The sequence below is a fragment of the Sardina pilchardus genome, chromosome 8 (genome assembly GCF_963854185.1).
Source record: "Sardina pilchardus chromosome 8, fSarPil1.1, whole genome shotgun sequence".
Classification (NCBI taxonomy): Eukaryota; Metazoa; Chordata; class Actinopteri; order Clupeiformes; family Clupeidae; genus Sardina; species Sardina pilchardus.
In genome coordinates, this window is record NC_085001.1 from 3,086,011 (window position 1) to 3,111,916 (window position 25,906).

At 47.5% G+C, this 25,906-nt stretch overlaps 2 protein-coding genes across 2 annotated transcripts; one reads left to right on the forward strand and one right to left on the reverse strand.

Annotated features, from left to right (window-relative positions):
- Window positions 1-1,855: 1,855 nt before the first annotated feature.
- On the reverse strand, window positions 1,856-16,094 carry LOC134088413 (gelsolin-like). Its single transcript, XM_062542363.1, has 16 exons — window positions 15,942-16,094; window positions 14,496-14,696; window positions 13,884-14,038; window positions 13,501-13,656; window positions 12,668-12,817; window positions 11,959-12,048; window positions 11,124-11,256; window positions 8,412-8,716; window positions 7,949-8,082; window positions 6,615-6,705; window positions 6,099-6,269; window positions 5,515-5,689; window positions 4,150-4,271; window positions 3,698-3,775; window positions 3,373-3,433; window positions 1,856-2,735 (listed from the first exon to the last, which is right to left on the reverse strand). Exons 2-16 carry the CDS (start codon window positions 14,686-14,688, stop codon window positions 2,572-2,574), a joined length of 2,178 nt encoding a protein of 725 aa, XP_062398347.1. The 5' UTR covers window positions 14,689-14,696; window positions 15,942-16,094; the 3' UTR covers window positions 1,856-2,571.
- A 701-nt stretch (window positions 16,095-16,795) lies between these two features.
- Window positions 16,796-24,949, forward strand: LOC134088414 (ras-related protein Rab-14-like). The gene is made up of 8 exons (XM_062542364.1): window positions 16,796-16,936; window positions 20,251-20,310; window positions 20,619-20,672; window positions 20,967-21,144; window positions 21,582-21,648; window positions 22,891-22,978; window positions 23,583-23,613; window positions 23,949-24,949. The coding sequence occupies exons 2-8, from the start codon at window positions 20,259-20,261 to the stop codon at window positions 24,124-24,126; spliced, it is 648 nt and encodes a 215-aa protein (XP_062398348.1). The 5' UTR covers window positions 16,796-16,936; window positions 20,251-20,258; the 3' UTR covers window positions 24,127-24,949.
- The last annotated feature ends 957 nt before the right edge of the window (window positions 24,950-25,906 follow it).

A 25,906-nucleotide genomic window follows, 5' to 3' on the forward strand; every position in this document is an offset into this window, starting at 1 on the left:
GTTCCACTGCAGTGATTCCATTCTAGAATATTGCAGTCCTGGACTACAGCAAGGAATGCCTCCCAAAACAAGCACTCTCACAAAACTGAAGTTTTAAGACTTGGAGAGATTGCCGTTGTTTTTTGTATGGGATACAAAAAGAGGAACATGTGCACACATGATGAAATACATGCCACCTTGTGGTACTTCAGGGGCTCCAGAGGAGGTCACAATTCAACATTTAACAAAGTACGGTTCACCACCAGTAGTCAATAAAAATGCTCTGTTTTGGCACACTGTGCGCTGCAACTCTGGACCAGTAGATGGCAGTGTAGGGAGCTGCGCCAGAAAGGGTTTGGGTTATATGGCTGATGTACAGTATAGTGGGTGCTATATGGTTGATGTATAGTGGGTTATATGGTTGATGTATAGTGGGTTATATGGTTGATGTATAGTGGGTTAGTTGGTTGATGTATAGTAGGTTAGTTGGTTGATGTATAGTGGGTTATATGGTTGATGTATAGTGGGTGCTGTATGGCTGGTGTATAGTGGGTTATATGGTTGATGTATAGTGGGTACTGTATGGTTGATGTATAGTGGGTTAGTTGGTTGATGTATAGTGGGTTAGTTGGTTGATGTATAGTGGGTACTGTATGGTTGATGTATAGTGGGTTAGTTTGATGTTTAGTGGGTTAGTTGGTTGGTGTATAGTGGGTTAGTTGGTTGATGTATAGTGGGTTAGTTGGCTGATGTATAGTGGGTTAGTTGGTTGGTAGTGGGTGCTGTATGGCTGATGTATAGTGGGTGCTGTATGGTTGATGTATAGTGGGTTATATGGTTGATGTATAGTGGGTTAGTTGGTTGATGTTTAGTGGGTGCTGTATGGTTGATGTATAGTGGGTTAGTTGGTTGATGTATAGTGGGTTATATGGTTGATGTATAGTGGGTTATATGGTTGATGTATAGTGGGTTAGTTGGTTGATGTTTAGTGGGTGCTGTATGGTTGATGTATAGTGGGTGCAGTATGGTTGATGTATAGTGGGTTAGTTGGTTGATGTATAGTGGGTTATATAGTTGATGTATAGTGGGTTAGTTGGTTGATGTATAGTGGGTTAGTTGGTTGATGTATAGTGGGTTACTTGGTTGATGTATAGTGGGTGCAGTATGGTTGATGTATAGTGGGTTAGTTGGTTGGTAGTGGGTTAGTTGGTTGATGTATAGTGGGTGCTGTATGGCTGATGTATAGTGGGTTATATGGTTGATGTATAGTGGGTGCAGTATGGTTGATGTATAGTGGGTTAGTTGGTTGATGTATAGTGGATTAGTTGGTTGGTAGTGGGTGCTGTATGGCTGATGTATAGTGGGTTAGTTGGTTGATGTATAGGGGGTCAGCTGGTTGATGTATAGTGGGTTAGTTGGTTGATGTATAGTGGGTTAGTTGGTTGATGTATAGGGGGTCAGCTGGTTGATGTATAGTGGGTACTGTATGGTTGATGTATAGTGGGTTAGTTGGTTGATGTATAGTGGGTGCAGTATGGCTGATGTATAGTGGGTTAGTTGGTTGATGTATAGTGGGTGCTGTATGTTGATGTATAGTGGGTTATATGGTTGATGTATAGTGTGGGTGCAGTATGGCATGCATTCATAGACATTCCTGCATTGTGACTCTGTTTGCAGGATCACTGACCCAATTGATCACCAACCAATGGCTGACATTACCAACACATTCTCTGTCCCTGTACAAAGTACAGTAGGCCTAGAGCACCAGATGGAATCCCTGTCACTCCTTGGTGGCCCTTACTAACTGTCCTAAAATACTACTTAAGTACTGCCCTAAAACACACCCAGGATTATTAAGAGAGAGAGAGACACAGGCTACCAGAAGAAGCATTTTAATGCAGAGATGTTTGACATCAACCACTCAGTTCATAACTGCAGCTGAGATTTAACTTTGTAGTTTTGCTTATAACAAATCTTCACGACAGAGTGAGCAGTGGTTAAGGCAAAGAGACAGGCCGATGTGCTGCTAAGAGGCTGCAGTGTATCTGTAACAGGATGCAGTGTATCTGTAACAGGATGTGTGGGCATTCACTGCACAAGTAACAGAAGATTTGACTACAAGAAAGGCAGAGTGAGTGTACATTTGTAACATGTGTATGAAGAGTTTACTGCTAAAGGCTTTAGGCACAACTGTTTTTGCTGTATTGCTGTGGAGGTTATGACTAGGATATGTGTGTGCACAGGATGTTACCTGCGTACAGGTGTGACTGTTGTGTGCTCTACTGGGCGATACTTACTTAAGGCTAATGCTGTGGTAAGTTTGTCTAAAGCTCTGGTTTGACCTGTTGGGACACTTCTCCTGAAATACACTCCTGAATACACCCTTATGAGACACACACACACACACACACACACACACACACACACAGCCCTGTTCACACCCTGTGCTGCGCGGGCCCAGTCCCAGACGGCAGTTGACCTTGAGCCAGACCCGCCGCACATCCGGCACAGAATCGCAGCAGATGTGGGCTGTGTCCGATTCCGAGTCAACTGAGGTCGGGGTCAGGGTCAAGGTCACTGGGGTCACATAGTCTACAGGTCAGCCATGGCTCGCTCGAGTGGGTCAGTGCTCCAGTACTCAAAGTCCCAACCCAGGAACCATCCAGTGAAGGTGGGCGGCTCGAAGCTCTGCTTGACCTTTACCACGGGCGTGCGCGGGTCCCTGTTGGAGGGGTCGGTCTCGATGTACTGCGACGCTGTGAGGAGGAGCAAGCAGCAAGGAGACTCATTACACAGTGCAAGTGTGCAGGCATCCACAAAAACAACAACAAATATAGCCGCAAGCGTAGCCGCTGAGCCACACCCTAGGCCAGAGCCAGGTGGCGCTATAGAGTCCCTGAGCCACGCCCTAGGCCAGAGCTCTGTCGCTGAGTAACGTTACCAATTCCACAAATAGCTGCCAAATTTCTGAGTTTTAGAGCATGCCAAGTTGGTGAAAAAAGGCAAAACGTCGCAAAGAATAATCTGAGCAAAAACAACAGGCCCTTGCACCTCCGGTGCAGCCGCTGCTTCAGTGGCCGCACCTCGGTGCTCGGGCCCTAAACAGCTCTTCTGGTGTAAGACAAAGTAACATTATAAACCTTCATCAAGGTCTGTGCAATACTAGTCTCCAAAATGTGAAATTAGAGTATTTTCTCTTTTGTGTTTGTGTTTTTGTGGAGCCTTACACTGTAAAGACCATTCCTCTTTTTATGGCCCTCTTCAAATAGGACTGAATGATTGCTGCCACTGAATGGAGCGCAGCAGGTAGGTTTGCATAGCTGTGTGTGTGTGTGTGTGTGTGTGTATGTGTGTGTGTGATATTTTAAAGAGATGAGACTTTATGTTTCTCACCAGACTTCATGGCCTCCTTCTTCTCCTCCTCGTTGGCCTCATTCCCGATCCAAACAAACACCTTCACACACACAGCAGCATATTTCAGAACACACACACACACACACACACACACACACACAGCAGCATATATCAGAACACACACACACACACACACACACACACACACACACACACACACACACACACACACACACACACACACACACACACACACACAGCAGCATATATCAGAACACACACACACACACACACACACACACACAGCAGCATGTATCAGCAAACACACTCCAAAGGTCAAGTGTCCACCCTACAGCTAGTGTACCTCATCCCAGGTGTCCAGGATCATCACATCATCTGGGGCCAGGTCCTCCTGAGTCATCTCACCAGGGACCTCCTCAATCTAAAGAGGAACACAATACACGGGTTACAAACACAACAAGGATCGTGCACTGCACATCCTTATTGTAGCCAAATTAAAGCGTAAGTTTGGCGGAAATTGAAAAAACTGTGTTTTTCTGAATGAAAATACATCAATTAAGCCAAGGAAGAAGCATTTTTCATTGATCACGCAGTACCGAGCTAGCACGGGCAAGAGCTCCAGCCCAAAATAGCAAACAGTGGGTTAGCATAGGGCTTACAGCCATACGCTTTCAAATTCACATTTTTAAGCCACTAACATTACTCAAAACAGCGCCAGACCTCATCAGCTACTTGCTCTAGGTGTCTACACATGTTGTTAGTGGGCAATGTTAGTGGTTCTGTCCGGTGACTCACCATGAACGTTCCGGTTTTGTTGGAGCAGGCGAAGAGTCGTGGAGGATGCGCGTCCATCTTGTTCTTCAGCCTGGATGATGTGCGATACTCCGCCTTCCCTCCGAGAGCATCCCAGAAGTCATCTGTTGGCAGAAGTACAGCTTTATTGATAGTGTTTACATTAGTGCTGTCCAGTTAGAGCTTTATTGATAGTGTTTACATTACTGCTGTCCAGTTAGAGCTTTATTGATAGTGTTTACATTACTGCTGTCCAGTTAGAGCTTTATTGACAGTGTTTACATTACTGCTGTCCAGTTAGAGCTTTATCTACAGTGTTTACATTACTGCTGTCCAGTTAGAGCTTTATGGATAGTGTTTACATTACTGCTGTCCAGTTAGAGCTTTATCTACAGTGTTTACATTACTGCTGTCCAGTTAGAGCTTTATTGATAGTGTTTACATTACTGCTGTCTAGTTAGAGCTTTATGGATAGTGTTTACATTACTGCTGTCCAGTTAGAGCTTTATCTACAGTGTTTACATTACTGCTGTCTAGTTAGAGCTTTATCTACAGTGTTTACATTACTGCTGTCCAGTTAGAGCTTTATTGATAGTGTTTACATTACTGCTGTCCAGTTAGAGCTTTATTGATAGTGTTTACATTACTGCTGTCTAGTTAGAGCTTTATCTACAGTGTTTACATTACTGCTGTCCAGTTAGAGCTTTATCTACAGTGTTTACATTACTGCTGTCCAGTTAGAGCTTTATGGATAGTGTTTACATTACTGCTGTCCAGTTAGAGCTTTATCTACAGTGTTTACATTACTGCTGTCCAGTTAGAGCTTTATCTACAGTGTTTACATTACTGCTGTCCAGTTAGAGCTTTATTGACAGTGTTTACATTACTGCTGTCCAGTTAGAGCTTTATCTACAGTGTTTACATTACTGCTGTCCAGTTAGAGCTTTATCTACAGTGTTTACATTACTGCTGTCCAGTTAGAGCTTTATTGATAGTGTTTACATTACTGCTGTCCAGTTAGAGCTTTATTGATAGCGTTTACATTACTGCTGTCCAGTTAGAGCTTTATTGATAGTGTTTACATTTATTTAGAGTGTTTGCATTACACTGCTGTCCAAAGTGACTGACATATGTCAACTATATCACATGTACTTAACCACTACACTACCACTACCACAGCCCCGTATGTATACAATATAAGACAGTCACCCATAAGACAGTCACCATTGTATTAGGCCTTACTTCCACACAAAATAGCTCTTGAAAAAGGTGTGTAGGTGTGTGTTGTAGGTAGGCATGGTGCTTGTAGGTGTGTGTAGAGGGCTTGTTGTGTGTGTAGGTGTGTGAAGGATTTTGAGGTTAACGTACCTCCTTCGCTTCCCTCAGTGACCTCAGAAAGCTCCACCCCTAGAATCTCGCCGAGCTGTGTAGCTCCACCCTTTTCCACATCACAGCTGCCATGCCCCGCCCACAGCACGGAGGAGGAGGGACTCAGCAGGACGAAGGCGTCGTTGGAGTTCAGGTTGGATGCCACCGCCTCCACCTAGCAACACACAAACAAACAAACAAACAAACAAACAAACAGGCAGAGAGATGAGAGAATGGGGGAGATAAGGTAGTTCTGTGCAAAAGTGTTGTAAGTACACTGTAAACGGTACAGCACATGCACAGTGAACAATGCTGTGAAGTCATGATGCTTTCACAACGGCACAAATAGTTTTTATTGATCATATTTATCAACAACACGCCTGGGGAAACAAAGCAAAAATGACCTAATGGTACACTGATATCATTATTTTCAAAAGCAATATTTGATCATGTAAATATAATCGTTCATATTGAAGATGAAACTTCAGCATTATTCAGCATGTCTGTGGGTTTTCCTTCAGCACTAGCTGACACACCCTCATCTAGCTGCCCTTTATCGCCGCCCCGCAGGCTGGGAGTCTCACCTCCACTGCGCGGGTGTTCCCGGCTGAGTTGGCCCTGACTTGGAAGAGGCGTGTGTCTGCACTCTGGCTCTGGCCCCCACTCCTGGAGGTCCCACCCCGGTGCACCACCATCGGCTTCCCCCCAAACAGGCTCATCAGCTGGGCCGGCTCCTTCCCCTGAATCACCCTCACCTACAACACACACACACACACACAACCACACACACACACACACACACACACACACACACACACACACACACACACACACACACACACACACACACACACACACACACACACACACACACACACAAATAGATACATACAAAAATAGACACATAAACAAACACACACACACACACACACACACACACACACGCACATACACATAAATAGACACATAAACAAACACACACACACAATCATAACAGGATGTGTGGTATGTAATTTGATCACAGCAGGCTGCCCAAACAATCCACTTGAAACAGGACACATGAGTTATTTGAGCAGACTAATCTGATTGGAGGAGCTTACCTGCACAGCTGCTCCTCCTAGCTCATCGTCCAGCTGTGTGGCCAAGATGGCCGCCGTGCCCTTCTCATCCTGGCCGGAGTCATCCCCTTGCCTGAGGACACCACACCACCAGCACTTGATCAGGTCTCATTCCCTTTGCAGCGTCCTTGGTCACATCGGAGTTTGTGAATACACAAAGCACCCCTCATTCTGCTCCCTCATTCTGCTCCCTCATTCTGCTCCCTCATTCTGCTCCCTCATTCTGCTCTCTCATTCTGCTCTCTCATTCTGCTCTCTCATTCTGCTCTCTCCTTCTGCTCTCTCATTCTGCTCCCTCATTCTGCTCTCTCATTCTGCTCTCTCATTCTGCTCTCTCATTCTGCTCTCTCATTCTGCTCTCTCATTCTGCTCTCTCATTCTGCTCTCTCATTCTGCTCTCTCATTCTCTTTACTTGGTTTCTCTCTCCAGATCATTTACGCAATTGGCAAACCCAGTTATCATCTCTGTGCTGTGGATACAATTTTGTGTTTGTTTTCGATTGTTTTCACTTAGTGAAGTTTGTGCTTGTTTAGTTTAGTTTGTTTGTGTTGTGTTTGTTTTCATTTGTTGGTGTTTTGTTTAGTTCTGAACCCCAGAGGGCGTGGTCAGGTCTGTGCTGGTGATGTCATGTGTGAGGTATGTCCACACCTTGATCCCCGCCCTGGGCCTCTCGTGCTCACCTGAGGCGAGGCTGCAAACAGCGTTTATGTAACAGGACCCTCAGGTAACGCAATCCTCATGAAGACATCTGTTTGCACCCCCCCCCCACCCCACCCCCCCCACTAACGCCTCCACCACTCATCTGTCTGTCTCACATGGTTGTGTGTGTGTCAGAAAATGTGTCGTCTTCCTTTTGGAACATAGACTAAATAAGACCAGCAAACATGTCCGTTCCTCAGTCAGTGCAAACATACTATTTCTGCTAATCTTTTGGTCTCTTACTATCTATGGAAACATATTTGTCTCTGTAGCTTCAGCATGTTTACCTCTGTATCTGTGGTTTGTCCAAAGCTAACGTTTCCATAGATACTAAGACAAAGATTCGCTTTGGACAAAGGTGTCTGCTAAATAACAATAACCATTAAACATAACCAAAAGTGTTTGTTTCATGTAAGCCTCTTCTCTCTCAGCCTCTCTGCACAAGACGTATGTGAGGATGGCGATCGTGTTAGTTATGAATATTTAATAACATGGATGTAGACATGTGTGAGGGCGGCGATCGTATTAGTTATTAAATGAATATTTAATAGCGTGGGTGTAGACGTGGTCTGCCGGTTCTCCTGCCCTCACCTCCCCAGTGGCCCCTCAGACTCACCAGATGTAGATGATCTGACCCTGGCGCCCGCCGTGGCGGTAGCTGTACTGGATGAGGTAGCTGTCCCCGCCGTAGAACTGACCGTAGGAGGACGGGTCCACCGGCACCTTGTCTGACCCCTCAATGCGCCAGATCTTAGAGAAGAACGGTGCGGTTATCCAGACAGCTCAGCAAATACATCAGTTAGATTCTCACACTCACACATACAGCTCGTCCAGCTCTGCAAAACATAATTTAGATTCACACACACACACACACACACACACACACACACACACACACACACACACACACACACACACACACACACACACACACACACACACACACACACACACACACACACACACACACACACACACACACACACACACACACACACACACACACACACACACACACACACACATTCAGATTCTCAAACTCACACACACATCATTCAGATTCTCAAACTCACACACACCTGTTTGTCTCCACTGCCGTCGTCCATGATGCCGTACTGCGCTGCCATGGCGGCGGACTCGTGGAGGGTGGAGGCGTCGAACGGAACCTTGGGGATCTTGGCGATCTTATTGGACACATAGGCCTCGCCCATGCCCTGGGTGGCGTCCACGTCGCGCCACACCTTGAAGAACTGCTTGAAGAGCGGCGTCTCGCCGTGCTGCGGGAGGATCTGCACCTGCGTGTGCCGCGGGTACCCCATCTTGCTGATGAACTGCTCCGCCGCCGCCAGGGTGGCGTGCCGCTCTTCCTGGTTGGCGTCCTTCCCTGTTACCGTGGAGACAAACACATGATCAGATCACATGACACGAGGGCAGAAGTGATTGTGTGTGATGTTCCTCTAACTCTTCAGTGGTGACTTCCCTTTGCCACCGAGTTCCTCTCCCACTTGAGTATTCACCTGTGTGGCTCAGCTGAGAGACTAGAACTCTAGGATTACAAAAACAGTGGCCAGCTTGCACTCGATCAAAACCCAAGCCTCTTTTAAGGAACTAAAACACGGCAGATTTAACCAAATCTGGCCCATTCTGGCTGGATCTGGATGATTCCAGACACTTTGCTGCCTCCAGTTTGACCCATGATGGTTCCTGAAGAGTGCAAGCACAGGTCACCATGCTGTGTGTGTGTGTGTGTGCTGCAGTCACATCTCACCATGCTGTGTGTGTGTGTGTGCTGCAGTCACATCACGCCATGCTGTGTGCGTTTGATGCAGTCACATCTCACCATGCTGTGTGTGTGTGTGTGGTGCAGTCACATCTCACCATGCTGTGTGTGTGTGTGTGCTGCAGTCACAGGTCACCATGCTGTGTGTGTTTGCTGCAGTCACAGGTCACCATGCTGTGTGTGTGTGCTGCAGTCACATCTCACCATGCTGTGTGTGTTTGCTGCAGTCACTGGTCACCATGCTGTGTGTGTTTGATGCAGTCACATCTCACCATGCTGTGTGTGTTTGATGCAGTCACTGGTCACCATGCTGTGTGTGTGCTGCAGTCACATCTCACCATGCTGTGTGTGTTTGATGCAGTCACTGGTCACCATGCTGTGTGTGTTTGCTGCAGTCACATCTCACCATGCTGTGTGTGTGTGCTGCAGTCACATCTCACCATGCTGTGTGTGTGTGTGTGCTGCAGTCACATCTCACCATGCTGTGTGTGTTTGATGCAGTCACATCTCACCATGCTGTGTGTGTTTGATGCAGTCACTGGTCACCATGCTGTGTGTGTGTGCTGCAGTCACATCTCACCATGCTGTGTGTGTTTGATGCAGTCACTGGTCACCATGCTGTGTGTGTGTGCTGCAGTCACATCTCACCATGCTGTGTGTGTTTGCTGCAGTCACATCTCACCATGCTGTGTGTGTGTGCTGCAGTCACATCTCACCATGCTGTGTGTGTGTGTGTGCTGCAGTCACATCTCACCATGCTGTGTGTGTTTGATGCAGTCACTGGTCACCATGCTGTGTGTGTGTGCTGCAGTCACATCTCACCATGCTGTGTGTGTTTGCTGCAGTCACATCTCACCATGCTGTGTGTGTGTGCTGCAGTCACATCTCACCATGCTGTGTGTGTGTGTGTGTGTGCTGCAGTCACATCTCACCATGCTGTGTGTGTGTGTGTGCTGCAGTCACATCTCACCATGCTGTGTGTGTGCTGCAGTCACATCTCACCATGCTGTGTGTGTTTGATGCAGTCACATCTCACCATGCTGTGTGTGTTTGATGCAGTCACATCTCACCATGCTGTGTGTGTTTGATGCAGTCACATCTCACCATGCTGTGTGTGTTTGCTGCAGTCACATCTCACCATGCTGTGTGTGTGTGTCTGGTGCAGTCACATCTCACCATGCTGTGTGTGTGTGTGCTGCAGTCACAGGTCACCATGCTGTGTGTGTGTGTGTGCTGCAGTCACAGGTCACCATGCTGTGTGTGTGTGTGTGGTGCAGTCACATCTCACCATGCTGTGTGTGTGTGTGTGCTGCAGTCACATCTCACCATGCTGTGTGTGTGTGCTGCAGTCACATCTCACCATGCTGTGTGTGTGTGCTGCAGTCACTGGGCACCATGCTGTGTGTGTGTGCTGCAGTCACATCTCACCATGCTGTGTGTGTGTGCTGCAGTCACATCTCACCATGCTGTGTGTGTGTGCTGCAGTCACTGGGCACCCGAGTTGCTCACCAAGTCTCTGCTCTGTGCAAGTCACTTGTCTACATCTGGGACACACGCCAGGCCTACTGGCTTACTGCATGCTGCATTCAGGCACAAGGGCCAGGCAAGCTACTGTAAAGTATTTTCAATACTTCAATACTGCCCCTGTAATACTTTGTAATACTGTGAAAATACTTGCAATACTACCCCTGTATCACACCTGAACGAAAACCCCTTTTACAAACGTCTTCTCAGCATCCCTCTTTGCTGAAGTCAATGCACTTGGCGTTAACAATGTGAGGTTAAAGGTCATCTCCATAGACTACCCTGAGGTGTGTGACTTCATAGGTTAAAGGTCATCTCCACAGACTACCCTGAGGTGTGTGACTTCGTACAGTAGGTTAAAGGTCATCTCCATAGACTACCCTGAGGTGTGTGACTTCATACAGTAGGTTAAAGGTCATCTCCATAGACTACCCTGAGGTGTGTGACTTCATAGGAGAAACAAGAGGTGAGTGTGACCCCAGCTGACCTTTCCAGACGAAGATCTTGCCGTTGGAGCCGTGGTCCAGGATGAAGCAGTCGGAGGGCTGGAGGTCGCTCTGGGAGAACGGGTTCTCTCCCGACACCAGGGACACGGACATGTCCCCACTGGCATCCGATACCTGCGGCATGATCAGGACGCCGACGCATTAAGGGAATAGTTTTATTGCTAACATTATTCTATCAACACAGACATGTACATCGATAGTCTGACGTTATAAGTTATTTGTCTCGGTATTCTGTGGAGTGGGTGACTGTGACTAAGTTAAGTTAGGTTAAGTTAAGACTAAGTTAAGACTAAGTTTAGACTGTGAGTGGGTAAGACTGAGTCAGGCTTGATTTTACCGTTGCATTGTGCTAGCTTAACACCGGCAAACTCTGTACCCTGAAAGACCGGATGAAATGTGCTGAAAACGGTCTCCACCGACCTATATCACACTGGCCAAGTTAAAAATGAGGCCCTATGCCCAAAATTCCGAACTATTCCTTTAAACATATTTAACAACTGAAGCATTAAACATATTTAACAACTGAAGCTTTAGACATATTTAACAACTGAAGCATTAAACATATTTAACAACTGAAGCTTTAAACATATTTAACAGCTGAAGCTTTAAACATATCTAACAACTAAAGCATTAAACATATTCAACAGCTTAAGCTTTAAACATATTTAACAGCTGAAGCTTTAAACATATTTAACAGCTGAAGCTTTAAACATATTTAAAGACGGGCTCTTTATGGACGGGCTCTGGGGCATTGCATCAGCTCTATCAATAACTCTCTTGTCAACGCTTTGATAAGAGAACAAAAAACAAGCAAACCTTGTAGAGTTTGGCCATCTTCCTGTTGGACACGTCTGTTTTCTCATCCTCAGAGTGTGTTTCCGGTAAATCCGGCTTGTCTCCCAGAATCTGAAAGGAGAGGAACGACATGGCAGCAGGAGAAGATTTCACAATGCAGCCTGGGGCCAAAATAAATGTACCTGTGAGTGTGTGTGTGTGTGTGTGTGTGAGTGTGTGTGTGTGTGTGTGTGTCAGCATTGTGGGTGGAGGTGTGGTACAAACACATACATTGTATAAGTGTGTGTGTGCGTGTGTGACTCATACAGGTGTACCACAGTGTCTTTTCGCCAGCGTTTTCAGCAAGTATGGAATGTGTGGTGTTTATATGTGTGTGACTGAGAGGTGAGGTGTTTACCTGCTTACATGATTACCACAGGTGTGCTTGCATGATTTCCACAAGTGCTGTGTGTGTGTGTGTGGTGTGTGGTGTGTGTGTGGTGTGTATGTGTGTGTGTGTGTGTGTGTATGGTTTTATTAAGTGGTGTGGATGTCTGCATTCTTCTTGTAGGTGTCTGAATTATTCTGATAGGTGTGGTGTTTGTTAGTTGGTTACTGTAAGTGTGTGTGAGAGAGTAGAACTTGCAGGAATGTGTGGTTGTATGTGTTTATGTGTGTGTGTGTGTGTGTGTGTGTGTGTGTGTGTGTGTGTGCGTGCAACTGTGCATGTGTGTGTGTGTGTGTGTCTCACCTCCAGCATCTTGTCGCTCTCTGATCCTTCCTCACAGATGTGCAGCTTTGCCCGTCCACAGCGCTCGTTGTCACGGATACCCTTGGAGACCTTTGTGGCCTTCAGCCTCTCGAAGCGGTTACTCTTGGAGCCACACCACTGGTAGATCTCCTGCTCAAATGGATAGACTCAAATCAGACACCACTGGTAGATCTCCTGCTCAAATGGATAGACTCAAATCAGACACCACTGGTAGATCTCCTGCTCAAATGGATAGACTCAAATCAGACACCACTGGTAGATCTCCTGCTCAAATGGATAGACTCAAATCAGACACCACTGGTAGATCTCCTGCTCAAATGGATAGACTCAAATCAGACACCACTGGTAGATCTCCTGCTCAAATGGATAGACTCAAATCAGACACCACTGGTAGATCTCCTGCTCAAATGGATAGACTCAAATCAGACACCACTGGTAGATCTCCTGCTCAAATGGATAGACTCAAATCAGACACCACTGGTAGATCTCCTGCTCAAATGGATAGACTCAAATCAGACACCACTGGTAGATCTCCTGCTCATATGGATAGACTCAAATCAAACGCCACTGGTAGATATAACACTGAAATAATCCTCTAATGTTGTTGATGTTTTGATGTATTGATTATGTGACTAGATCATCAGACATCACTGATAGCCTGGGTCAGCTCTGCCTGGACAGAAGATGAATACTAACTATATGCTTCATATAATTATGGATGAATCACATTCATGATAATGTGTGCAGTGTGTGTGTGTGTGTGTGTGTGTGTGTGTGTGTATGTATGTGTGTGTGTGTGTTTGAGTCCTCACATCTCCCAGGTCCAGGATGAAGCAGTCTCCCTGGTTGAAACTGTCCCAGCTGACGGGCACTTCCGTTGCCCTGACGACGCGACGACCCCTCACATGCAGCACACGCTTCACCTCTTCCTCGTCCACCATCCGGAAGCCTGAGGCCACGCCCCCTTTCTACCATTGGGCACAAGAATCGACTGATCAACCAATGAAATGGCCATACAAGAGAGAGCCTCTGTTAGCTGGCCACTAAAGACAGCAGACATCAGAGAACTTCCCCGTTGACTTCTGCTAGAAAGTTAACGGATGGTTACCAGAATAGGCCAATGGTTACCAATCATTAAATTGGTTACTCCTATTAGGAGAGGAACCATGTGCACTTGGTGTGAGAGGAGGCCTACCCTGTACTTGAGGCCAGATTTGAAGTAGCCCACGAAGGTTTTGGACTCGTAGCCCTGGACCTCGCGGTACTGGATGGGTTTCCCCCCGAGGTAATCGTCCATCTGAATAGTAAAGATGGCCGCCGCCCCACTCTCGTCCCCTGTGCAGTCGGTACCTGAGCAGTCATGCAGAAAGGGATTCAGACACAGTTACTGACGTGGACATCGCCCAGAGACTACGGGGGCCTGCTCTTATTGGTTTACAGAGGATGCAACAACATGTCCCAGTGGAGCCATGTATAAGCAACGAACCACACTGAGTCAGTCCCACATATGGAGATCAAGCCTAATACTAGACAAAAGAACTAAATCCTCAGTTGAAAAAGGCCTTTAGTCAAGGCTTAGACTAGGCCTAGTCTGTGTTAAAATAGACTTTTAGACTAGGATTAAACCATGTTAAAATAGACTTTTAGTATAGGCTTAATCCATGTTAAAATAGACTTTTAGACTAGGCTTAATCCATGTTAAAATAGATTTATAGACTAGGCTTAATCCAACATAGACTTTTAGCCGACTAGGCTTATTCCATGATGTATGAGAAAATGACTGTGAAAGCGTAGGCTTTGGCCTGACCCTGCCAGAAGTGCAGGTCGTACTGCAGGTGCCCCGAGCGCTGCTTGATGGTGTTGAGGACGAGGTAGGCGTCGCCGGAGAAGAAGGTTCCGCTCAGGTGCGCGGGCACAGGTGCCAGGTCCATCTTCTCGATGCGCCACACCTGCAGACCCGACTCCTGCCCCGCCCGCTCAAACTCAGGGTGGTACACCATGACTGAATCTGGAGACCGGGAGATACACACACACACACACACACAATCACAGAATGCACGCACGCACGCACGCACGCACGCACGCACGCACGCACGCACGCACACACGCACACACGCACGCACGCACACACGCACACACGCACACACGCACACACGCACACACGCACACACGCACACACGCACACACGCACACACACACACACAGACATACACACACACACACACACACACACACACACACACGCTGTGGATGTTATGTATATCACATGATTTCATTTCGGCCTGTCAGAGCTTTACATTTGACGTGCACAAATCTCCTCACTCCTACACACACACATCCACCACCCACCCACACACACACATACGCAAGCAGAAACATGCTCTCTATCTCCAGAAGTATGTCATAAACAGTAGATGCTGCACATCCCAAGATTTTGCCTTTCGTCACAGCTTTCAGTCTGGCTACAGGCCAACTGCGCGTGTGGACCGAACAAAATGCGTTATCCAGCCGGACGCAGGACGCGTGACTAGTCTGTAACAGAGCTGGAGGAAGTAGAGCTGGCTGTGCTATCCTGCCCATCGGCCCATCAGCCCATCAGCTCATCTGATCCACTGGCTGGCTGACATTTGTCCCAGCTTGCCCTCAGGCTGCCAGTCTATTGTGTGTGCTGCAGTGTGGCTCACACTGGGTGGATCCCACCGCACCTCCCTCCTGACAGAGAGGAGAGAGGGGGAAGGGAAGAGAGGAGACGAGAACCTGAGCCGACACCCTCTCCCACCCACACACACACCCTTTTAATTACTCAAGCTTGCCATTTCTCATTTTCATATACTGTAGGCTAGTCTAGGCTATGTGTCGTATGGGTGTTTGCAAAATTGTAGGGATGTGGCATGAGTTGGGGATTTGAACGATAGCTTAAACTGTTTTTGAAAACAAATAATAGGCCTAATTTAAAAAAACACACATACGTAACCTACTTTGAGAGAAAGAAAGAAAGAGGCTAAATATATTGTAGCCCGACCTACAGTCACTTTTCTTGGACTGATAATTGCACTTTTGCAGAGATTATATTGTTGTCAACTAGGCTACTCATTGAACACATTAGACTCGTATTTAAATCCATCAACGGTAAGGCAAGTTCTGTTATCACATCTCGAGCAAAGACATTTTCCATAGGTAACTGCAACTTCTTATTATGTTGACAAAATAAAGTGTCAAAGCGTGAAAGTTGGTATCGCATCAAATAACCTACCTTATCTGGCAATCTGTCGGAAAGCTTCTTTGGAGAGTGGTTGGTGAGAGGCGAGAGATCAAATGATAGCTCCACAGAAGAGTTTGAGAGGTGACTCCCTAATGCACCAGGTAGCTTCCTGCTTTAATGCCTACCTGTCCGCGTCTCCGCCCCCTATCAGAGAAAACCACAACATGGAAAATACCAGCATATTATGAAGACATGAGTAGGCTACTAAACAATCGGCGCAAACATCTTACAACGTTTAATGATGAAGCAGTCATTGCTTAAGTCATTGCTTAACTACCATGAGTGGTGTTTGGACTTAGCCTATTGCTCCACATTTCTTTAAGAATAACCCACTGACGTGGTATGTAGGCTAGGATATGGAAGCTTTCCATGGCTTTTATCTGAATACCTACCTACCTTTTATGGAGTCGATGTGTGCTGTGAGGGCGGACAGAGAGAGGGTGCAGCCAACTTGTCAGGACGGGGATTGAGAGGGAAGCTTGATGATAAAGCAAAAAGGTCCAACTCTCCTGTAATAAGTCCAGATTTATGCAGCACAATGCTTAATTGTCCATTTGAGTTAGGAAAAAAGCATAAAAATGGTTCATTAAAAAAAAAAAAAAAACTAATGAAGTTGTTAAAATGTCAGCAGCCCATTTTTGCACAGTGGTTAAAAGGGTGTTGTTGGTAGCACAAGTTGAAGCCTATCTTGTTGAGCTGAAACTGTTGTTTAAACAGTCGTTGTAATGTATTCGGGTTGCGAAATTCTGAGCCGTGATTGCACCCGCTCTAAATAACGCTGTTGAGATGGGTTAATAGTGATGCCATTGTGCGGGGACGCGCTTGCCTGCGCTGGCCAAGCTGATGCTTTGAACGGAAGGGAGTTGTGCGGGGACGCGCACAAGTGACGCGCATGTCAACGGCAGCATCTAGCATAGGTGTTTTCTATCTGCCCAGCTGATTCTCCGAGCCGGCTTCATTATTTTCCCCACCTACCTAGCAATAGGGTAAGTCTGACAAATTGTCATATTGTACATTAAGGGTATAGCTCCTATGAAGTCCTACTGCAAATGCGGGAGCTTTATTGATTCTTAGGCTGGAGTGTTTTCCTCATTTAACGTAGTTAGCTAGATAGCTAGCTAGTATGCTAACATTAGCTAAATGAGCTGGCATTGCTAGCTATCAGCTAGATGGCACGATGACAAAGTCAATAAGTCGGGATATAAGTTAGCAGTTTATTAATCATACACTATTCGTGTAAATGACATATGGCCAACATTCAGGGAGGCTATGCCTAATGGCATGGACACTGGCCTTCTCTGTTTGATAACGTGAAGTTACCAGACATGACAAGATAACGACCCGGTTAGCTTTGCTGATGGCCTAACCCTGTCGGCCTTATTAATGTAAAACGGTGTGGTGATCAGTGCACGACGTAACTGTGTAAATCCAAGCAATTAAACATTAACTCATCGTTCATCAGCAAACTTAACTCGGCACACGCAGGACGTCATTACTTTTGCACTGCTAACTACAGATTGGAGAAAGGTGTCAGGCAAGGTAGGTAACATTAGCTGGCACTGCAGAGGACCGCACACTAGCTAATGTTACCAAGAGTGCCTAGAAAACAAAACGGGAAGTAACATCGGTTCGGAGAGATTTATCTTTTATTTCACGTATTAAGGGCAAGATCCGACTATGTACTGGATTTCAATAGACAAACTGACATTGACTGGGAATATTGCTTAGCAGCACACGGGCCTCTGAAGTTTATAACTAGCCTGATGGCTATCAAGCTAATGACAGTCAGTCAGCAACTGACCAGGAAATAGACAGACAGGCCAAGTGTTTACTATGTTGTTTAGTGCTGTCGCCGTGTCTACAGTTGAAATATCCTCGCTCAGACAAATGTAGATTTAGTCGTTCCGTTAGATGTTGCGACAGCCTAATTTCTTTATGTCAGCTGATGGTTATTGCATGGCTAGCTAACAAATCGTGAATCTACAGGCCTGACGCTACAGTAGAGCTCAACGAAAACAGAACCAGACACATTGTCATTTGTCTGAGGCGTTGCTTTGAATGAGGATTTACAGAAACGTTTAAGCACATGATGATCTTCGCGCTGCTCAAATACATGATTCTTCCCATGGGCTGGTCATTCTCAGAGCTGTATTGTGATTTGAGTCAGCAAGAAGACTAGAGGGGAGGTAACTCTTATCAACTGACATTTCTGTCCAAAACATGCTTGTCTTCGTATCTGCAGACATGGTGGTGTGTTCAGAAATGTTACAGCATGCATTATAGGTACTGCAACTGGCGCTTGAGATCCCCTGTCATGTGTCCATTGATATCATGTCTAGAGATCTCAGTGGCCGATGGCCCAAAGCATCCAGAGAATAAGCCCACAGAAGTCAGGGGGACTACACAGAAGCAGTTACCCAGTCACTCCCCCTGCAGTGCTGACTGGGGTTCAGGCCTGGTCCTGTCACGTTCACGAGCACAAGCTCTCCTCATTTGCAACCCCTGATATGGCATGACTGCCTCCTCCACATCTCCGCCACACACGCCGCCTGCACAGTCAGCTCGTGGCCCACTTCCTCTCTCCGCTGGGCTGACTTCAGTGGAATTCTGCCTCATTCTGTAGAAGACTTGTTTTAGCTCATGTGGTGCCACCTTGTCATGATTTCAGGAGTGTAGTTGTGAGCTCGCTGAGGTCAGTATTTACACAGGAAGAATAGATGGTAGAAGTGAATGTGTGTATGCAACACTTCCCCTTGCGTTAACATCACAAACACAAACCTGTACATTACATGAACACATGCCTGATTGTTTGTTAGACTGCAACAGCACACCAAGCTCACGTTTACATTGACGCTACATTCATTCATTAGTCCTACAGACAGTTGAATGGCTGTAGTTCTGTTAAGAGTGTGTGGTGCTTGGCTGTAGCTCTGTTAAGAGTGTGTGGTGCTTGGAAACCCCCTTGGTTGGTTTCGCCACCATCCTGTGCTCCCTCTAATGCCCCAGTTGCTGAACTTGTGGTGCATGTAGCTAGCAGCCCCTGATACCCCAGTGTTGACTCCTGCGTGTAGCTAACTGCCCCTGATACCCCAGTGTTGACTCCTGCATGTAGCTAGCAGCCCCTGATACCCCAGTGTTGACTCCTGCATGTAGCTAACTGCGCCTGATACCCCAGTGTTGACTCCTGCATGTAGCTAACTGCCCCTGATACCCCAGTGTTGACTCCTGCACTCCTACTGATGGACGTGTGTTATGACTGCAGCAGCTCTTCAGATTCAGATTCCCGAGGGGCAATTCAGTTTACAGCCAACCCATCCATTAAGGGGTTAAAAGTTTGAAAGTGCATTGGCATTCACTAGAATGTATGCAATGTTAAAAATAATAATTAATAGACAAATAAATAAGTTCTCTGCTCTCCCTGTTCATATCTCAGCTCAGCTCGACAAAACTCATCCAGTGCAGTGTGCAGTGTTTGTTTTCATTCAGCGTCCGTTCTAGTGAGCATCCTGCACTTGATGTGTTTACTGTGCGCAGGGAGTTATTTCTGTTTGTTTATATATATATTTTTAATTTCCCAGACACTTCTGTCCAAAGCAACCTACAAGACAGTTGATTTGAACTACACAACTGTTGATTTGAACTACACAAATATTTATATGCGTTTATACCACAGATGAGTGGGAACATTTTGTGATATTATTATTCTTACTACTATTACGTTTCTTTCAGTCCTGCCTCCTCTGACGGCCTGTCGCTATCTTGTCATCTAGGCCTATATGTGGTGTTGATGACAAATCAATTTAATGGCTTTAATGTTATTGACAGCGAACTGTTGGTTCCTAGTGAGTATTTTACTAAATGCAGTGATGTGAACACTTGTCAGTATGGCTGGCCTGAGTAGGAGGACTCATGGGTTTGCAGAAGATTCCAGTAAGTCAGCAGGCCAAGACAAGGCCACACTGCCACATGGCCACGGCCCATCACAGCCTTCACTTTTGGTTGCGGTCGATCCTGACTGTGCTCGTGTGTGAAACTGAAACCACGGACGGACTTGGCTGAAACGGCTCCGTTTACGCTGCTCGTCATGTTGACTAAACCACCAGCATCTGCAAGCTGCCGGCATGTCATGCTTTGTGCCCTCGGTGTGTGTTTTGCACAAAGCGTGGTGACCATGATCAACAGTAGAATAGTGTTTCTGTTTGTTTTCTTGATGTTTCTTTATGCTGTAGTTCTGTACTGTTGTTTGAATAATTGATTATGTCTGGAGTGCAATTCTAAGATTCAGTTCCTTTTCTTCCAGAATCCAAAATGACGACCGCCCCGTACAACTACTCCTACATTTTTAAATACATCATCATCGGTAAGCAGCCTCCCCTCATGTGTTCCCATGACTCATGAAGAGGCAGATTCTGTCACCGTTGTCATGGTCCTGCACACAAGTATTATGGGCTGCACGTGGACGCCGTTTGCTGATATTTGCTGATTACCTTCTGTTGATTTTGTGTGTGTGTGTGTGTGTGTGTGTGTGTGTGTGTGTGTGTGTGTGTGTGTGTGTGTGTGTGTGTGTGTGTGTGTGTGTGTGTGTGTGTGTGTGTGTGTGTGTGTGTGTGTGTGTGTGTGTGTGTGTGTGTGTGTGTGTGTGTGTGTGTGTGTGTGTTCTCTCCACAGGGGATATGGGCGTGGGCAAGTCCTGCTTACTCCATCAGTTCACAGAGAAAAAGTGTGAGTAGGACCTTCTCTCTCCTCCGTTTCTCCTCTCTCTGTCCCCCCCTCTACCTCTTTCTCTCCTCTTTCTTCTCTCTATCCTCTCTTTCTCTTCTCTCTGTCCCCCTCTCTACCTTTCTCTCCTCTTTCTTCTCTCTGTCCTCTCTTTCTCTTCTCTCTGTCTCCCTCCCTCTCTCTTTTTCTCTCCCTCCCTCTCTCTCTGTGCGTATAATGACCTGTTCTGTTTGTTTGTTTGTTTGTTGACATTGTTTGTTTGTTTGTTTGTTTGTTTGTTTGTTTGTTGTTGCGTAGTCATGGCGGACTGCCCCCACACCATCGGTGTGGAGTTTGGCACGCGCATCATGGAGGTGAGCGGCCAGAAGGTGAAGTTGCAGATCTGGGACACGGCCGGCCAGGAGCGCTTCAGAGCCGTCACCCGCAGCTACTACCGAGGAGCCGCCGGAGCCCTGATGGTCTACGACATCACCAGGTACACACACACACACACACTCACAGTCCCTCACACACACACACTCACTCACTCACTCACTCACTCACTCACTCACTCACTCACTCACTCACTCACTCACTCACTCACTCACTCACACACTCACTCACTCACTCACTCACTCACTCACTCACACACACACTCACTCACTCACTCACTCACTCACTCACTCACTCACTCACTCACTCACTCACTCACTCACTCACTCACTCACTCACTCACTCACTCACTCACTCACACTCACACACTCACTCACTCACACACACTCTCACACTCTCACACTCACTCACACACACACACACACACACAGTCCCTCACTCACACAGTCCCTCACTCACTCACTCACTCACAGTGGCACTGAAACAGGGGGTGTGTGTGTGTGTGTGTGTGTGAACGTGAACGTTTTGTTTTTGCTGCAGGAGGAGCACGTATAACCACCTGAGCAGCTGGCTGACTGATGCTCGAAACCTCACCAACCCAAACACAGTGAGTAACCATGGAGACATGGACACACAGCCACACGCCTGTGAACCATCAAAGGGACTGAAAGGTCAACGTTGTGCTATCGGTGATCAGGGAACATGGCCGCTGCCACTAAACTCAAATCCTAATGTTCAGGGAACATGCTGCCACTAAACTCAAATCCTAATGTTCAGATTCAGATTCAGATTCAGAAAACTTTATTAATCCCCAAGGGGCAATTCAGTTTACAGCCAACCCATCCATTAAGGGGTTAAAAGTTTGAAAGTGCATTGGCATTCACTAGAATGTATGCAATGTTAAAAATAATAATAAATAGACAAATAAATAAGTAATAAGCGATTACATTTGCATAGCGATTGGTTTTACGTACTGGCACATGAAACCTACCTGACTGCATGATAACCAGTCTTACCATGGCTTAATACATGATTTGGTTGGCACACTATCCTCTCTGCTTTCTGCATCACCCTTGTTTCCCAGAGAGAGCAGAGATTGTTTAGCTGGGAGCCAGTGATTTTTGAGCATACCTTCACGATGTCGCTCAAGCTCTTTTTGTCTTTCACAGATAGTCCATTAAACCAGCATATGAAAGAAAATGTTAGTAGACTCTCAATGAACATGGCTGCTGCCACTAAACTCAAATCCTAAAGTCCACTGCAACGGCCATTTCGTGGAGAAAGCCTGATTTTGGCTGTGTCCAGAAGTCAAGCGTGCACGCTGGATAGTACCTTCTTTCCAGTAGCGTCTTAGTTAGCTTGCTCCTCAGTATGCGTCCCTACCTACATTTGGACAGCACAAACTAGTTGGCGTCACCTGACTCGGGGAGGGGGGTGTGTTGACGATTTGCATGACGTGTGGAGCTTGACCTGCGCTGCGCAATGGATTATGGGATACCTGAGGGCAAAAAAGATGCATCGATGCACGCTTGGAAATCACGCCAAATGAAGTACCCAACTAGTGAGAGCGCTTGACTTTCGGACAGTCTATTCTGACATAACTTCCGGAAAATGCACACTGCCCAGCGTGCGTACTGATGTTTCAGACACAGCCAGTGTCCAGATGGAAAGTCATAGGCGTTTCCCAACATTCTAAGTGTAGTGCATGGGTGTCCTGTGCTGTTGCCGTGTGTGTGTGTCCGTCCTGAGTCCTGATGGACTGCTCCTGTGTCCAGGTCATCATCCTGATCTGTGTGTGTGTGTGTGTGTGTGTGTGTGTGTGTCTGACGTCTGACGTCTCTGTGTCCAGGTCATCATCCTGATCGGGAACAAAGCGGATCTGGAGGCACAGAGGGACGTCACGTACGAGGAGGCCAAGCAGTTCGCCGAGGAGAACGGTGAGTCCGGCCTGCACACACCAATCCCCCTTAACACACCAATCTCCCTTAACACACTCAGTCCAGCCTGGACACACCAATCCCCCTTAACACACTCAGTCCAGCCTGGACACACCAGTCTCCCTTAACACACCAATCTCCCTTAACACACTCAGTCCAGCCTGGACACACCAATCCCCCTTAACACACTCAGTCCAGCTGAACACACCAATCCCCCTTAACACACTCAGTCCAGCCTGGACACACCAATCCCCCTTAACACACTCAGTCCAGCCTGGACACCCCAATCCCCCTTAACACACCAATCCCCCTTAACACACCAATCCCCCTGAACACACTCAGTCCAGCCTGGACACACTAATCCCCCTTAACACACCAATCTCCCTTAACACACCAATCCCCCTTAACACACTCAGTCCAGCCTGGACACATCAATCTCCCTGTGGCCAAAGTGATCCCACCAGGCTCTTTGAGCGCCCGGATCTTCTCATTGGTTGTTTTTGTTCCGGCTTCTGTCTCCTCTGATTATTATTGGCTGTTGGTGTATGTGGGTTGCTGTTTACTGTTGCTATGGTTACTCATGACCTGATGTGTCTCCTTGCAGGTTTACTCTTCCTAGAAGCCAGTGCCAAGACGTAAGTGAAGCCTGTGTGTGTGTGATTCCATATTTAATATTATAATCTCCTGGCCTAAGTTGATTATGAGATGCTAAAGACCCTCCCCTCCTCTCTCCACTCCTCTCCTCCCCTCCTCTCCTCCCCTCCTCTCCTCCTCTCTCCTCCTCTCCTCTCCACTCCTCCCCTCCCCTCCTCTCTCCACTCCTCCCCTCCACTCTCCTCCTCTCCTCTCCTCTCCTCCCCTCCTCTCTCCACTCCTCCCCTCCACTCTCCTCCTCTCCTCTCCTCTCCTCTCCACTCTCCTCCTCTCCTCTCCTCCTCCTCCTCTCCTCCTCTCCTCCTCGTCTCCTCAGTGGTGAGAACGTGGAGGATGCGTTCCTGGAGGCTGCTAAGAAGATCTACCAGAACATCCAGGACGGCAGTCTGGACCTGAACGCGGCCGAGTCGGGCGTGCAGCACAAGCCCTCGGCACCGCAGGGGGGGCGGCTGGCCAGCGACACCCCCTCTCAGAAGGAGGGCTGCAGCTGCTAGGGACACACACACACACACACACACACACACACACACTCGCCCTCACAAACAAGCGTCCTTTCACCCCCTCCACACACACACGCGCGCGCACACATGCAGAAACACACACCATACATAAACACACACACACACGTCCTATCTGTCTGAAGTTCTACGGGCGGCGGAAAGTCCTACAGACTTCTGAAGATATTTTTTTTTCTTTTTTGGACCTCCCACCCCAATCTCTTTCTTTCTCTCCCTCTATCTCCCTCTCTCTCTCTCTCACACACACACTGTCTGTAGGCTTTTTCTCCCTCTCTCTCTCTCTCTCTCTCTCTCTGTGTGTGTGTATGTGTGTGTGTGTGTGTGTATGAGGGGTGTGTGTGTCAGATGAATCTGGAGTCCTCAGTGCTGTTGGCATGAGTGGCTTGTCTTTCCCCGATTTCCTTTTTCTTTGATTTTCTTTTTTTGTTTCCTCTTTTGTAAGACATTTTGCTTAACTTATTCTGGCGGTGAGGATGAGGGGTGGAGGGGGTGGGGGGAGGGTTGGGGTTGCAGACAGACAGACAGACCGAGAGACAGACAGACAGACAGACAGGCAGGCATTATGCCTGAAGAGCCGTGTTGTGTTTTAAAGAGGATTTTAACCCCCGTGAGGGCGCGAGGCCCTCTGGCGCCGCCCTACAGGAGCACGTGTAACATAAAATCAAATAAAAGTCTTTGTGACGACGAGTAGAAATCTAACCCTGTAACAGATCCAGTAATATATGAATGAAGAGAGACCAGCGGGGGGACGCGCGCTCAGTCTTGGCACCTTGTGGCGGCGGCGCGGTGCGGAGTGGCGGGGTAGGAGGGGTAGGAGTGGAGGGGTAGGAGTGGCGGGGTAGGAGGGATAGGAGTGGCGGGGTAGGAGGGGTAGGAGGGGTAGGAGTGGCGGGGTAGGAGGGTGCGGAGTGGCGGGTAGGAGGGGTAGGAGGGGTAGGAGGGTACGGTGCAGCAGGAGTGGCTGAACGAGCCCCGGGCTAGCCGTCGTCACCGTGGGAAACGAGCAGCCCCTGCGCTGCTATTAATCCTGAAGTTAGTTAGTTAGTCCTAAACTCTAAGCCTCTTGCTTCCTGCTGTCTGGGCATGCTCTGGTCACTCTGGGTGTGCGTGCGTGTGTGTGTGTGTGTGTGTGTGTGCGTGCGTGCGTGCGTGCGTGCGCGTGTGTGTTCCTGTAGCATACGGAGTGTGGGTGGGTGGGAGGGTGTGAGAGCTCCTGTAGCATCAGTGGCGTATATGACTCGTGTGGCGTGAGAGACGCGTGTGTGTGTGTGTGTGTGTGTGTGTGTGTGTGTGTGTGTGGTCTTGCTGGAGGATGGCAGCGTGTGTCCAATGAGAATGGGAATCAGAAAGGATCATCTAGCAAAGGTGTTGAGCAGACTGTGTGTGTGCGGGCGTTCGTGTGTGTGTGTGTGTGTGTGCGTGCGTGCGTGCGTGTGTGTGTGTGTGTGCGTGCGTGCGTGTCTTGCAGAGATCTCAGGCCCACGTCATGTCCCCCTGCATGAGGCCGACCCAAGCTCGCCATATCACCCTCATTTGTTTGTTTGTTTGTTTATGTTTGTCTGTTTTATTTGTCCCCTTCTGATGACGTAATTTCTGTTGCCTTATTATGAAGACCATTGAATCCAGAATTCTGTATTTATAAATAGAGCGTCGTCCCAAAACCAGACGAGGATGATGGCCAGTGACCGTACTGGACAGGGGCAGACTTCACTGATGACCCCTAGCTGCCCTCTAGAGACCAAAAGTGGTGAATAAA